We start from the raw sequence: 15,295 nt of genomic DNA, 5'->3' as shown, positions 1-15,295 counted from the left end.
AATGCCTACCGTTCAGGCTTACTACATCCCCAAGGACGTTCACCCCAGTTTTAGTGGTATTAAATGCGGCGCTGAGAAAACAGTAGATCATGGTCTGGCCCTATCTGGATGATATCCTGGTGATAGGAGATTCACAAGAGATGTCTTGGGTAAAAACAGTCAATTTTCTGCAAAGTCACGGATAGATCATCAACAAAAATAAGAGTCATTACATAGCTGCTAATATTTAAATATAATTTGCAGACACATTCTTGGTTGGAACAATGATAAAAAAAAAAAGTATGAACTTAAAAATGCCATTACTATGACATGTTTTGACCGTAATGTCTGATTTGGACGAGCCCTATTAAGTACCAATAAAATTTCATCTATAAAACTAAATTCATAATTAATAGCAACTTCCCGTTAAACTGTCGTAGAGGGATGAGAGACTGAAAATGTCTAATTTAGAGGCATGTTATTATGTAGACAGCGTTGCGGACACTCAAAACGACAGGTGGTTGGAATCATACTATATGGCTACAAGTGCTGCAGACTGTGCGACTTCATAGTGCTCGAGAGATTCTAGCAAACATATAGTGATCCAGCAGGGGGCGCCTGTTGTACGTAAGTCTAAACATTGCCCGTACTAAGCATATGTCGCTGACGTCAGTCACATGCGACGCTGCATGCTGTGGTCCATGTGATATTCTGCTGTGTATTGCGATAATCATTAGGGTGTTTGAGTCGGGATGTCGCTGTTTGTCATCAACAGGTGAACGCTGTTATATTCATAGAGCATAGCCTTTCTATATGTGCATGTTTGGCCCATTCATATCCGACACACTGGTCCTATCTACTATACATAGTGATACACCAGATAAACTAGCTGGTCAAACTGTTAATCACTGGCCCTTTTCATAATTGACAAGGCAGCCCATACACCTTATGTCTGTATGACTCCTATCCTTTTTATGAAAGCTCTAATGACCTTTTTTGCTCTCTGTTTGTATCTATGTGTAATATTTGTATAACACAAGGAAAAGTGTTGGCTTGTTTTGTTTTATATTGCACAGTAAATGTAACAGTGTAATGTTATTTTCCTATTTCTGCAATTTAATACAAGTAAAGACACCATACAATACAAGTTACAGTTCTGGATTTGTGTATGGAATTATTAGCTTTCATCCTCACTTGTATGTTCCTTTTATATCCACTAAACTTATCATTTCTTATTAAACATTTCTCTTATTATGCATTGTTTTCTATTACATCTGTTACTGTTCAATATATATAACAATTTATGCAATTCTTGACACTTTTTTTTTTTTTTTTTTTTAATTGGTTTGCTAATGTACCATTAAATGTTTTCAAACTATAGGTACCTCGGAGATGAGGTTGATTCATCTGAAGATCGCTCGAAAGCTTTACTAGAGAAGCTACGTCAGCAGGCCAAAGAGCGACAGTCACAGCTACAAGGAAAGGTCCAAAAAGTAAAGAAAACTCCTAGGTCCAGCAATGAACACAAGGTAGCAGATATTGCTACAACCAAGGACCATGAAGTGAAATCTGAAATTAAAAAGAAACGTAAGAAAAGTCAGAATGAGGAGATACCTACTGAGGTGGAGAACTCTATTATTGATGCTGATCCAGAGGAATATCAGGAGACCGTAGAGGTAAAAGCAAAAAAACCACGCAAGAAGAAAATCAACAAAGAAGAGCAAGAAGAAAGCATTGGCTTAGAAGCAACACAAAGTAGGGATGCAGATGTGGAGCAGAAGAGTGGAATAGATGATACTTCTTCAGATCCTAACTGTATTCTATTAGGGGGCTTTGAGACTAAACCTGTTCAGAAGGTAACGTCGTTGTGTGCAAGTCAGAGATTCTGTGGTGTGACACATCGTAGTGCGTGTGTCCTTTGACTCTAGTATGTATTTAACTTTCAATGTGATCTTTTGTAGGTACTGCCTGTTCTACCCCAGTGGTTGGCAAAGCCTAATCTAGTTCAAAAAGATGTTAAAGATAATCTAGTCCCCATTCAAGATTTTCCTGGTCTTCATCCAAAACTTTTTAAGAAATTGGAAGCCAATAAGGTGAAGTCTTTCTTTCCAGGTAGTTACTTTATTTTACAATCATTCTTTCTTTTATTTCGTAACTATACATAGTTTTTCATAAAGATGTGCTCTCTGTTCTTTGTTTCTTGTCCCCCATGTTTGTCCATTAGTTCAAGCTGAAGTTATCCCAGCTATTTTGGACAGTTGCTCGCAGGGTTTTCTTCTGGGGAGAGGGGGATATCGCCCAAGTGACATTTGTGTTTCGGCACCCACTGGCAGTGGAAAGACTTTGGCATTTGTTGTTCCCATAGTGCAGGTGAGTTTGCCGAAAGGAGTTGCATGTGCTTTGTATTCTGACACTGAGCTCTTATGCAGTCATCTGTCTCTATTTACAGGCTTTGCTGAAGCGTGTTGTATGTGAGGTGCGAGCTCTCGTCGTGCTACCCACCAAAGAGCTGGCACAACAGGTAATTAAAATGTTTGGCTAAAACGTGGACATCAAGAACCACTCACACTTTTAGCACTCAATTTTCAGTCTCATTTCTGATGTCTTTTTCTTTTTTTTCTCTAATCAGGTCTGCAAGGTTTTTAATGTTTATGTGGATGGCACAGGACTGAAGGTTGCTATATTAGGGGGACATCAATCTTTCGCTAATGAGCAAAAGTCACTGGTAATTAAAAAGTGAGTAGAGTTTTCTTTTCACATGAATTCAGTGACCTCCTCCTATCTGACCTACCATGTTGTTTTTTTGTTTTACATGATTGTCCTTTATGCTAATTTTTCATATGATCATGTATATGATACTATATTTATCTTCTGTCATGTCCGACTCCTAGGATATCTGGGGTCTCCAGTTTGGCAGATATACTGGTGTGCACACCAGGCAGGCTTGTTGATCACATCCAGCAGACAGAAGGATTCACCTTGAGGCATCTGCGCTTTTTGGTAAATTTAGTCTTTTCTAATTAAAGTATTTCTCTAACATCCGTTGGGGGACATTGGGGTATAGAGTAGGGACAGGGCAATCTGGCACTTTAAGACTTCAGTTTACTAAGCCCTAGCTCCTCCCTCTGTATATTCCACTTCCTGTTTAGTCAGTTTAGGTTAAGTACCCGGCAGTTGGGCTGTGTGTGGGCTGTACTGCAGCCCTATTTAGTTTAATTTCGTTTATTTTTTAATTTATTTGTAAATCGGAGGCTTCTGCTTCTGGTCACGTGACAGCCAGTAGCTAACAGAGCAACAGCCGCGGCTAGTATGTGTATTCACAGCCACAGCGTGGACAGCTGTGCGTTGTCTTGAGAGGGGGAACGGCGGTGCTGTGGAAGTGCCTCCAATGCCAGCCACCTCTCCCATCGTGGTTTTAACTCTACTAGGAGTCGGGCACAGTCGCCGCAGGCTGTGCCTGTCCTCCATAGCTGTTAAGCATGCAACAAGCTACAGCCACTGCACGAGGAGGGATGGCAGCAGGTAAGTGCACCCTCACCCAGCACAATGCTGGGTGAGGGGTTGGGGTAGTAAATCGCAGTGTGCCCCCTAAGCAGGCTTTCTTACAAGAGGCAGGTTAACTTAAAAAAAAATATAGATAGAGATATATATATATATATATATATATATATATATATATATATATATATATATATATATATGCTGTGCTTAGGGTACTGGGTTAGGCTAGGGTCACTAAGATAATGAGCCCTGCTTGGCACTGGATTGATTGGCGTTTTTCCTGCTTGAAGCCTGCCAATCCAGTGCTGGGCCCTGGGGGAGTTGTGTTTCCTCTATTGCACTTTCTCCTTGGTGTGCAGACACCAGAATAGGCAGCCATTTTACAGCTCCAGCTTCTCCCCTTTTCTGTCCTGTGTCGTGTAAGGTAATGGGTTGGGGTTGGTTGTTTCCCCGGGTTTTGTCTTTTAGACTGTGGGGCTGTTTGGTTGTATTGCAGGCTCACTTCCTGTACTATATGTGCTGCTTGTCTAATAAACTGTGGTTTTTTTTTCACTATTTATTTGACTGTTTTGTCCCATCTGTTAATATGAAGCTCACAATAGGAAAATCCATGTGGGTTAAGGCTGGTGTAACTTCTATGTTGAAGTTCACCTGTGCTGTTTGTAATGTTAAGTTACCCTCTGGACAGTCAGGCATGCAGGCTTTCTGCGCAGCCTGTCAGTCTCAAGATCGAATGCCCGTTTGCACCAACAGGTGCTGGTTCTGACTCGGTGGAGCCTGTCTGGGCTTGATCTCTTTCCAATAGTGTGGCTGAACTAGCCCATTTGGTGCGGTGTCAGTCTGTAGGCAGTCCATCTTCTAATCCACCTTTCTCTGTGGCAAGTGAAGTGGATGCTAGTTTGCTAAGTCACGGTCCAGCTGTATCTGTGGCAGCGGATTCTATTGAATCAGCCTGGATACGGGGGCTTGCGTCCTTGGTACAGGGTTTGGTTTCAGTCTCTTCCTCTTTAGAGTGGATGTTGCCATCTGCTACACCGTCCTTCTCACATAAAGGCAAGCGGGTGGTGGCACCCATGCAGGGAAATGAGTCAGATTCTGACTATTTTTCCCAGGAGGAGGGCAAATTAACGGTTGATTCTGATATGGATGATCCTGCTATGGTGGAGGAGGTTCATTCTGAGCATCAGAGTGTGGAGGAATTAATAGAGGCTGTGCGTCAGATACTTGACATTCCTGAGGCGGCTGTTCCTGTCACTATAGATCCTTCTGTATTTGCACAGCGAACAAAGCAATCTTTGCGTTTTCTCACTTTTTCTCAATTTAGAAGCTTTGTTGGCTGAGCCTTGGGCTTCCCCAGATCTGAATTTCCAGGTGTCTCGTCGGCTGCAGTCGTGTTATTCCTGTTCTGCTGAGGTTCTTGCTAAATTGAAAGCGCCTCCATGTGGGTGCTCCTGTTGCAAGGTTTACCAAAGTGACTACTATCCCTCTCTCGAACGCAGCCACTCTTATAGACGGTACAGACCATAAGGTTGAGGCCGTGCTTAAGTCTATTTTCGTGGTGGCGGGTGGCCGCCTTGGCTTCAGCGTGGGTCAACAAGGCTGTAGAACGCTGGCGAGAACAGCTGTCTGAAGGTTTGTTGGCAGGGAGACCGTCCTCCGAACTACTTCCATTAGTGGAGCAAATCAAAAGGCGATTTTTTTAGGGGAGGCGGCCCTTGACGCGGGACTGATAGGGGCATAAATATCTGCATCTGCAGTTTCGGCTCATCAGACTCTCTGGGTACGTCCTGGGAGGCTGATGTCTCAAGAGCCTTTTTAGACTCAACAATTCCTTTCTCCGGGGGTGTTTTGCTTGTCCCACAGCTTCACTTCATTATCAGTCAAGCAACGGGAGGAAAGAGCACTTTTCTTCCTGTTAATGCTCCCAAACAAAGAATGTCCAGGTTACGGTCCTTTCGGGCTTCAGGCAGGTCTCTGGGTCAATATTCCTCTAGCCACTTCTCCAGAGGTCAGTCGTCCGCCCCCAGGGGGTGGTTTGCAGCGTGGGCGTCATGGCTTGTTTGCTCGACGTCCGGCAGCTAAGCCTGCAGACAAGCAGTCCGCGTGACTGGTATTTTGCCCCTCTGCGGTCGTCAGTGAAGAGAGCCAGTCTTCTGTTATTTAGGGATTGGTGGTTTCAGTCTACCACAGATGCCTGGGTATGGGGAGTTGTGGACTGGGGGTACAAGATCTATCTGCTCGGACATCCTTCCAGACGGGCTGTTCTTTAGCACAGGGCTTCCGGTGCGAGATTCACAAAAAGGTTTGGAATTTTATTCCAACTCTTGTTCAGGTGCCAAAGCCAGACATCTCATTCAGACCCATTCTGAATCTAAAATCATTGAACACCAAGGTCAGAGTACTCAGGTTCAAGATGAAGTTTTTGCGATAGGTCATCCACGGCATGGAACAGGGAGAGTTCATGGTGGCTCTAGATATCAAGGATGCCTATGTATATGTTCCCATCTGAGAAGGTCATCGGTTCCTCTTGAGATTTGCGGTTCGGTCAGAGCACTTACAATTTCAGGCTCTTCCCTTTGGTCTGGCCACGGCCCCCCGGATCTTCACCAAGATCATGGCAGTTATGGCTGCCCTGCTAAGGTCCAAGGGGAATACAATCATTCCTTACCTGGACGATCTTCTTTTAAAGGCAGAGTGTCCGGAGGTACTTCAGTCTCATATCCAGGTAGTTATCCAGACTCTAGAATCCCATGGGTGGATTCTCAACTTCAAGAAGTTCAAGTTGATCCCATTACAGCGGATGATCTTTTTGGGACTTTTATTTGACACCCAACAACAGCGGGTGTTCTTATATCCAGACAAGATTCTGGCCTTGCAGAAGATGGTTGAATCTCTGTGCATTTCATCATGAGAGTTCTATGCAAGATGGTATCGACTTTTGAGGCAGTCCAGTTTCCTCAGTTTCATGCAAGGGAGTTTCAGTTGGAACTTCTGTCGAAATCGAACAAATCCCATCTGAATCTGTCGTGCCAGGTATTCTGCCTGTCTCCGCATGTGCGTCAGTTGCTTCTTTGGTGGTTGCAGAAACAAAATCTCTGCAGGGGTCCTCCACTCTCCATCTGGGATTGGACCTTGATCACAACAGACACCAGTCTTCGGGGTTGGTGGGACACATGTCTTCACGTCCACTTTCTTGGTCTTTGGACTTTGAAGGAGTCCAAGCTTCCAATCAATGTATTGGAAGTGCGGGCAGTGTTCTGTGCTCTAAGAAATGTGCAACATTTACTGCAGGGAAAGGCAGTGAAGATTCAGTCGACATTGTCACAGTGGTGGCATTCCTCAATCACCCGGGCGGCACCAAGAGTTCCTTAGGCATGCGAGAGACGCACAAGATCTTTCAGTGGTCTGAAGCTTACATTCTGGCGGTCATGGCCATCTTTATTCCCGGAATAGAAAATTGGGCGCCGATTTCCTAAGCAGGCATCCGGGCGAATGGTCCCTCCACCCAGAGGTGTTTCGCCAGTTGGTGGACAGGTGGGATCAGCCGGACGTCGACATGATGGCGTCTTGGTTGAGCTACAAGGTTCACCTCTTCTGCTCCTGCGCCAGAGATCCTCTGGCTGTGTCAATAGACACCATGTCTGTTCCTTGGAGGTACCGCTTAGTGTATCTTTTTCCCACCGGTAGTCATGCTTCCACGGGTGTTAAAAAGGGCAAAGGAGATGGTGTAACAGTCCTCCTACTAGCAGATTGGCCTCGGAAGGCCTGGTACACGGACGTGCTCTCCATGGCGGGAGGTTAGTCGTGGCGTGGCGTCTGCCGCTACACCCAGACCTATTGACTCAAGGGCCTATTTGTCATCTAGACTTGGAACGTCTGGCTTTAACAGTGTTGCTGTTGAGGCAATGATCCTGCTAGCTAAAGGTTTTTCTGAACGAGTGGTGCAAGCCATGCTTTGGGTTTGTAAAAAGGGGTCAGCAAAAATTCATCATAGAGTCTGGAGGACATATATTGCCTGGTGTGAAAAGAAAGGGTGTCCTACCTCTTCTTTTCATTTATCTAGGTTACTGATGTTCTTGCGGGATGGGCTGGATGCAGGTTTGTGCCTCTGTTCTCTTAAAAGTCAGGTGTGGGCCCTTTTGGTCTTCAGAGAAGACTCGCTGTCATGCCTGATGTGCACACTTTCAGGGGGTGCTCCACGTGCATCCTCCATATGTTCCTCCGGTAGCACCATGGGATTTAAATTTTGTGTTGAATGCTTTACAGCATCCGCCTTTTGAATCTGTGAATACGGTGGTATTCAAATTTCTGACCTGGAAGACGGTTTTCCTTTTGACCATATCTATGGCAAGAAGAGTTTCAGAGCTTGCTGCTTTATCTTGCAAGGCTCCCCTTCTTGTTTTCCATGAGGACAAGGCAGTTCTTCGAACCAAGCCTTCTTTCATTCCTAAAATCAAGGCATTGTCATTCCTGCCCTGACTTAGTCTAGGTCTTCGGAGGACAAAGCTTCTATTAGATTTTTAGATGTTGTCCGAGCCCTGATCATTTATGTGCGTAGGACTGAGGATCTTTTGTTTCTCTATGATGCACACAAGAGAGGGTAGCCAGCTTCTAAGGTGACTATTACAAGGTGCATTATGGTTGTAATCTGTCAGGCTTATAGTGGAACTGGACAGCCTGTTCCAGATAATCTTCAGGTGCACTCTACAAGGTCTGTGAGCGCTTCCTGGGCGGCACGCCATGGTGCCTCCAGTGAACAGCTGTGTTGGGCAGCCACGTGGTCTTCTGTACACACATTCACTCAGTTTTACAAGCTTAATGCATTTGCATCCAAGGATGCAAGTTTTGGAATAAAGGTTCTTCGTGCAGTTTCTTCTGAGCGTTTCCTCCTGTGATGCGGTTTTGGGATATCCCCAATGTCTCCAGTGTCCCCCCAAAGGATGTTGGAGAAAATAGGATTTTTATACTTACGTAAAATCCATTTCTCTTAGTCCATTGGGGGACACCGGGCACCCACCCTTAACACTCTGGTTTCTCCTACTGTTGGACATGTTGTCTTGTTTTTTGAGAGAATGTTGTTTGTTGTTTTTTCCTCTGTTCCTGTTTTCTCTTTATCTCCTCTTTCTGTGGGCTTGGTTAAACATAATCTAGCTAAGCAGGAAGTGGGATATAGAGAGGGAGGAGCTAATGCTTGGTAAACTGAAGGTTTAAAGTGTCAGTTCGCCTGTCTCTACTCTATGCCCCAATGTCCCTGGTGTCCCCAAATGGACTAAGAAACGGATTTTACTCAAGTGTAAAAATGCCATTTTTCTCAATTTATAAGATAATGGGAGTTTTGTTGTGCTTTTATGTTTATTGAGCTGTGATCTTTCTCACGCAGGTTATTGATGAGGCAGATCGTATGATTGATAGTATGAATCAGGACTGGTTACATAAAGTCACTAAAGCAGTGTACAAGGTGGAGCCCGGTGCTTGCGAAATGCTTTTTGCTCGGAGGGAGCCTGGAGTGTCAACAGCAGCCAAGTAACACTAACCTTTCATATACACATCACTGTTACCGCTGTATGTTTTTGCTTTAGCTGCACTTATTACTTGGCTTTTTATGCTTCTTACCTTTTTACTCCACAGTTATTGCCAGTGTCAAATCCCCTTGCAGAAACTGCTATTCTCAGCTACTTTAACACACAATCCAGAAAAACTTCAGCAGCTAGGCCTGTATCAGCCCCGGTTATTCACATCCATATACAAGCAGCCAAATTTAGACCCTACAGAAGCCACGACTGAGCCTATTTCTAGTGGAAACTTCTCCCTCCCAGATGGGCTAACGGTGAGAGAGCTTTATTATATATCCCAAGTACATAAAGAGAAACCCACCTCTAATTGTAGGTGTTGATTTCTGGCAGTAATGTTATTGTATTGATAATTGCAGTGCAAACAGATTTCTGTAGATCTTTTAAACAAATGTTGTGTTATTTATATCCTACAGCACTATTATATTCCCTGCACTCTTAGCTCAAAGCCTCTCATCCTCCTGCACTTCTTGCTTACGCTGCGATTTTCCCGTGTCCTCTGCTTCACCAACACCAGAGAATCTTCCCACCGGTGAGTGACAACCCCTGGACCACTGTCGTTTCAAACTTACTACTGGTGATTCTTAATTGATGATATAGTTCCATGACCAGTGACAATAGAAAAGTTTGTTTGAATTCAGGGGCCTTGTTTTGGGTGGGCCTTCAAAGTTTTTATATTTTATTGTTTTTGTTCTGAATTTGGGAAATATAAAAAAAAAATTCAAGGTGTTCCTAACCTCACACCTTTCTGAAATCGACTGTTGCACTGTAGATTTGAGTCTTTGTGAATTCTACAGCGTTGAAAAGCCTGTACTGTAAGTGGAAATATTGCTGTGTGTTCCTTGTTTTAGTATGTCTTTGTATTTCACAGCCTGTTCCTGCTGATAAAGCTCTTTGGAGGAATCAGTGTGGCAGAGTTCTCCTCCAGTCTCAGCCCCGGGGAGAGGAGAAAGACCCTGAAGGAGTTTGAGCAGGGCAAGTTACAGCTGTGAGTTGAAATAATTTCACAGGATTTAGGCACAAATGAGCGCTCTCCATTTCCTCATATTTTCATTGCTGTATTTGACTGGGTGTGATACATTTCTTTGACATTTATATGGTCGACACCATAATATAGACAGGGTTGAAAAGTCGACAGTAATAAAGCCTCTTCTCCCACCACAGTGTTGAGTGCCACTATTTGGATTTTCTTGGTATAATATTTTCAGTGTACCTTTGACACTAGTTCCCAGGGGCAGGCTGGGCTGGGCCGGGAGGCAGGGGGACATCGCCCCCCCCCGGGCCGCTCAGATTTTGCGCTTTTAGGGCCGGGGGGTAGGCCGGCCGGCCGCCCCCCGATGCAATTTCTTCTGATTTTTTTCTGCGGCCGCATCTGATGTCATCAGATGCGGCCGTGTCAGCGCACAGGCGGCCGCATCACATGACAGGGGATGCGGCCGCGTCTTCATTGACGCGGCCGCATCCCCTGTAATGAGATGCGGCCGCCTGTGTGCCCCCCTGCCTGCAGCATCCCAGCCCGCGCCTGCTAGTTCCAGTTGTAGTTTGCAGTGGTTTTTAGGAAAATTATATGACAAATGTTTGTTTGGGGCTAAATATATTTTTTGTTTACCCTTACTGCAATCTCTTGTACAGGTTAATAAGTACAGATGCCACAGCAAGAGGAATCGACAGTAAAGGAGTGAAATGCGTGATAAACTACGATGCTCCGCAGTACATCAGAGTATATATTCACAGGTGTGTCATGGACGGACTGTGTCACGCGGCGCTCTGCAGCTTCTTACGTTGGTTCTGACACATATAGTTTCAGTATTATTAGTTGTAAAGTTTTTTATTTAGTTTTAAACATTTGTAATTATGGTAACCAAATGATTATTTAAACAATAACTACTATATTAAGGGACTTTAACCCTATATTTTAAGTATTTTCCCTTTGTATTTGTTTAAGGTAAACACTCTTGTTATTTCTAAGATGGTGCCAATTAATCAGCTCACAGAGTTAAATACTAAGTAGGGATAATGTATATGATTTGCAGTTCACGGTGAAATCTGTTCAGCTCACAGTCCTTATTATTCATATTTGGTTACATGTGTGGAGTAATTCTGGCGTTCATCTATGTAGCATGGCTTCAGCTCTGCCGCCCACCTCCCTACGTACTTTGCTACAAATTGAGAGGCCCCTTGCTAGTCACATATTCTGCATTCCTAAAATTCTATAGAGGTGAAAGAAAAATGAGCACAGGAAGTAAGTAGGTCATCATTCATAAGGTCTAGCTGGTTGTTTCTGTTTTCGCAGGGTGGGGAGGACTGCCCGTGCAGGGAAGGCTGGTCTGGCATTCACAATGCTTCTGAAAGTTCAGGTTAGTAAAACGTCTGCAATGGCCTTTACTTGATTGGATCACTGGCTTCTAACTACACTGCTAGTCCAGTAAACTTCATTATTCACTTTTACTTCACAATTTACAAAAACAGTGACAGAAATGTTTAATTTGAGAGCAAATTAGGTCATTTACCAAAAATGGGCTAATTTAAAGAAATAAAGCCCAGTAACTGTTACTTTCTCATATCTTTATATTCCTTTTCCTTGATGCCCCCTTCACTTTAAATATTACTGAAGTTAAGAATACTTTATCCTGAACAGTCCTTACCAGGATGCTTTATCATTGACCATGTTCTAAAACCGTTATTACAGAACAGAGTATTCCTCTATTTTCCCCTTCATGTCCTGTCTTGTCTGTCTCACTCCACGTCCAGCTAGTATAGTTTATTTGCTCCTGGGCCTGCAGACCCTGAAAAGGCCTCGTTGAAATGCAGTATTCTAACCGTTTGGAGAGTGGGAGGGTTGTGGAAATAGAAACCGAATGAGCGAATTACTGCAATATTCATTTCCTCTTGAATGTGCAGTCTGGGAATGGATATATATATATATATATATATATATATATATATATATATATATATATATATTTTAGCAGGAATGACCAAGAATTTGAGAGTCATCATAATCTTTTTAGGAGCATGTATAAACACAGCTCATCCCTCCATTTCTACAGCTCCTCCACCCAAATCTCATGCATCCAGGGCACATTCGTAAATTACCTCCAGCAGGTTGTACAGAAAATTAATTGATGTTATTTTAATCATCACCTGCATGATCCTCCCTATAAAAAATAATCAAAGGGGACCTCCCTTTTAAAATGTGCTTATAATTGCAGCTTGTTCTTGTGTGCTTCTAGTATCTGTTGGTCCTTGGTGGTGTTAGTAGGGAGCACTGTGCTCTCAGGGAGATAGTATCCCTATAAGGCCCTTGATCATAGCACAGTGCATGCTTTCACTAGCATTTTGCTGCAACTAACCACATTGGGCTCAGTGCAGAACACTGAATGCGCAAGTGCTCATTACCACAATGTGTCAAATGTAATTGCATTCAACGTAATGCCAGTGTGTAACCAGCCTAATGCACCAGTATCTATGGTGCTCTGAAATAGTTCTTCCACGGAGTAGAATTGATCTGTGCAGGGGACTGCAAAGTATTGTTTCTCTGCAGATCCACATCTGTAATGATACATCTCTACCTCCCATAATCTAATGATGTCAAATCAGTTGTTACATAAAGGAGACAGATTCCTGCAGCTGGTCGCCAGCACTGTAATCATGGGATCCTCTTACTCACTGTCACTTTCCTATGAGTGCTGTAACCGAACAATATGTCTGATATTTCCACTCCTACATGTGACTTCCTCAGGAGCAGAGATACATGAACATGCTGAAGGATGCAGGCGTTCCAAAGTTGCAAAAGCAGTTGGTGAAGAGTGAGAACCTGAGGCACTTTGAGCAGAGATATGAAGAGGCGCTATCTGAACTGCAGAGGGTTGTTAAGGTGATTCACTCTCCCTTCATTTAGGAACCAGTATCCCTAAGATGATATTGAGATAGGTATAGATATAGAGAGATAGATAGATAACCTATGCAGTGCATAGTAACAAAAAATCTCTAACTTATAGACTCCTGAAACTTTTACATATGTGAATGTTAGTAGTATCACATAAGTGTACTGTCTTTGGTCTTTACACTGTATATATACATAATATTTGTCGTCTTTCCTTTTTCCTTTCACAGAATGAACGAGCTGAGAGCCGTTGCTGATTTTCAGTACAGTTGCCAGTGATCGGTGAAAACAAAAAAAAATTTGTTCCATTGTTGGGAACTTCCAGTTACTGCTCTGTTGTTGGTCTACATGGACTATCATTGGCTGCAGTGCTATGTGTGAAAATCGTTTGCCCGTGGTGATTGGCATTCACACACGTCTATAAGGAATATACTTTTTAGTGAGAACACAAATGTTTTCCTTATTTGTGCTTTAATCCTCACCAATAAGTGACAGACTTTTAGCAATTTGTTTACTAAACAAAATTTTTTAATTTTATAGTGGTGAAAACATTGCATTTAGGAGAAAACATTGTGTTTCACTGTGAGATATAATTACAGAGTTTGTTCACTAAAACACCCCCCTAGGTGTATAGCAAATCCCTTATTTCTATATTTGCGGATTATGTTTGATTAAGAAATATCAAGGTGGACTATATTGAGGGAAAATTAAGAAAATGTTGGTGGAAATTATAATGTATTTGTAGAACATCATAGCAGACATCTATTTAATTCCAGAATACAATCAGACCTGACCTGCTTTCATAATTTTGGACGAACAGGTCATTCTTAAGATTAATTTCCTGAACCACTTTTCCTTAGGAAATCTTGATAACTTTAACCCACAGCCTCTCCTGTATTTTCATAATAGAAGGTACAACTCTCAATTAGCAGGTACTGCTATACACATGCATGCCTTATTTTCATAAGTTGTTTATGGAGCACTGTTAACATAATACCGATCATTATTCAAACATATAGTTCACAGGGTATTTCCATACGTTTTCCATACTCAAAGAAAGCAGTTGAGTGCAAAGAGCCATTTAAAGAGGTTTGTATCTCAATATGAGCATACAAAAACGTCTTATGATGTTTTGTAAAATTAATTGAATATGAAGTTTCCCATTTTGCTTTTTTTTTTTGGGAAAAATAAGCATTTTTGAATATATATAATGACATACCACAATGCTGCTATAGACTTTATTTTTCACATACAAACCCTCTACATGAAGAGCAGGCTCTAAGCGATTACTTCTCAACATGCATGGGGTTCTCGTGTCCTGGGGTTCACCATACAGTCATGTAAACGGGGTTTATTTCCCAGATAAGACTCGGATAACTTTTGCTATGTGTAGCATACTATTGTGCAATCTCATAATAGCCTTTCTCATGCTTCCTAAAGTTTTGTAATCGTGTTGCCCACTAATCTGGCCGTTTGGTGGTAATGTTGCATCGTATATTGATTCCACAAGCTGTTGCTGAGGTACTGATCAGCAGTTGTGGATCAAAGCAATCTGATGTACAAATACATTATTATTGTTATCCTTTGTTAATAAAGCAACCACATATTACACAGACCTGTACAGTAGATGTTTATTATATAATAGCAATATTTTCATTAACAATATTATCTATTTTGCCAGAGGGCTGAAAGAAAGAATCTAGTTTATCCATGACAAATAATTAATGGTAATGTAATGTGTGCACATTTATGGGAAAAACCAAATTCAATAAGGAATGAGCAAATCAAAAAAGGTGATTTAGGCCTAGAGTGATCCACCAGTAACCAGGGCTGTGACATTCTAAGTCAAACCATGTTTTACCATCCATCAATAATCTGCTGTCATCTGAATGTGGGAAGGACAATGAAGCATTGACTTAAAACTTTGGAGCATTTGTGTAGGAGCCCGTGCCATATGGCATCTCAGGATGCAAATTCTCTTAAGATTTTGCCAGCAACCTTCTGTGTACCTGTAATGAAAGAATTTCTGTGAATTGATATACTAATGTAATGGATGCTGTTTTTTTTATACAAGTAAACCCTTCCTGTACATTTTTTATACAGTTGTTATTTATGATCAATAAATAAAATGCAGCCTATATATCGATAAACACCTGCAGGCGATTCTGCCTGTACATTTTTATCCATTGTGCTAAAATTTCTAATTGCGATGAGTTGCTTTTTTTTGGTCTAATATAAGCTGAAATATTTTGTCATAACTCAAGAAGATTGTGCTCATATTGTTAAGGATGGGTCTTCTATTTAACTATTGAAATTCCTAAGATTGATTTAAAAATATAAGGTACTTTTTGAACCAACA

At 42.3% G+C, this 15,295-nt stretch overlaps 1 protein-coding gene across 1 annotated transcript; it reads left to right on the top strand.

The window, feature by feature from the left end:
- The first annotated feature begins 633 nt into the window (after positions 1-633).
- Positions 634-14,551, top strand: DDX51 (DEAD-box helicase 51). Its single transcript, XM_075215714.1, has 15 exons — positions 634-754; positions 1,361-1,835; positions 1,941-2,091; positions 2,204-2,349; positions 2,429-2,500; positions 2,609-2,715; positions 2,871-2,979; positions 8,861-9,003; positions 9,109-9,307; positions 9,467-9,582; positions 9,922-10,038; positions 10,683-10,784; positions 11,344-11,407; positions 12,793-12,927; positions 13,167-14,551. Exons 1-15 carry the CDS (start codon positions 732-734, stop codon positions 13,191-13,193), a joined length of 1,986 nt encoding a protein of 661 aa, XP_075071815.1. The 5' UTR covers positions 634-731; the 3' UTR covers positions 13,194-14,551.
- The last annotated feature ends 744 nt before the right edge of the window (positions 14,552-15,295 follow it).

Source organism: Mixophyes fleayi, chromosome 1 (genome assembly GCF_038048845.1).
Source record: "Mixophyes fleayi isolate aMixFle1 chromosome 1, aMixFle1.hap1, whole genome shotgun sequence".
In the NCBI taxonomy this organism is placed as follows: domain Eukaryota; kingdom Metazoa; phylum Chordata; class Amphibia; order Anura; family Limnodynastidae; genus Mixophyes; species Mixophyes fleayi.
Note: the sequence above shows the minus strand (reverse complement) of the source record. Positions and strands in the feature narration are given on the sequence as shown.

Bases quoted from the DNA above. Each gene is read 5' to 3' on its own strand.
- DDX51 (XM_075215714.1), top strand. From the start codon at position 732: ATGTCGCTGTTTGTCATCAACAG. The intron at 2,092-2,203 runs GTAGTTACTTTA...TTTGTCCATTAG, and splicing joins GGTGAAGTCTTTCTTTCCAG to TTCAAGCTGAAGTTATCCCA. The intron at 2,350-2,428 runs GTGAGTTTGCCG...CTCTATTTACAG, and splicing joins TTGTTGTTCCCATAGTGCAG to GCTTTGCTGAAGCGTGTTGT.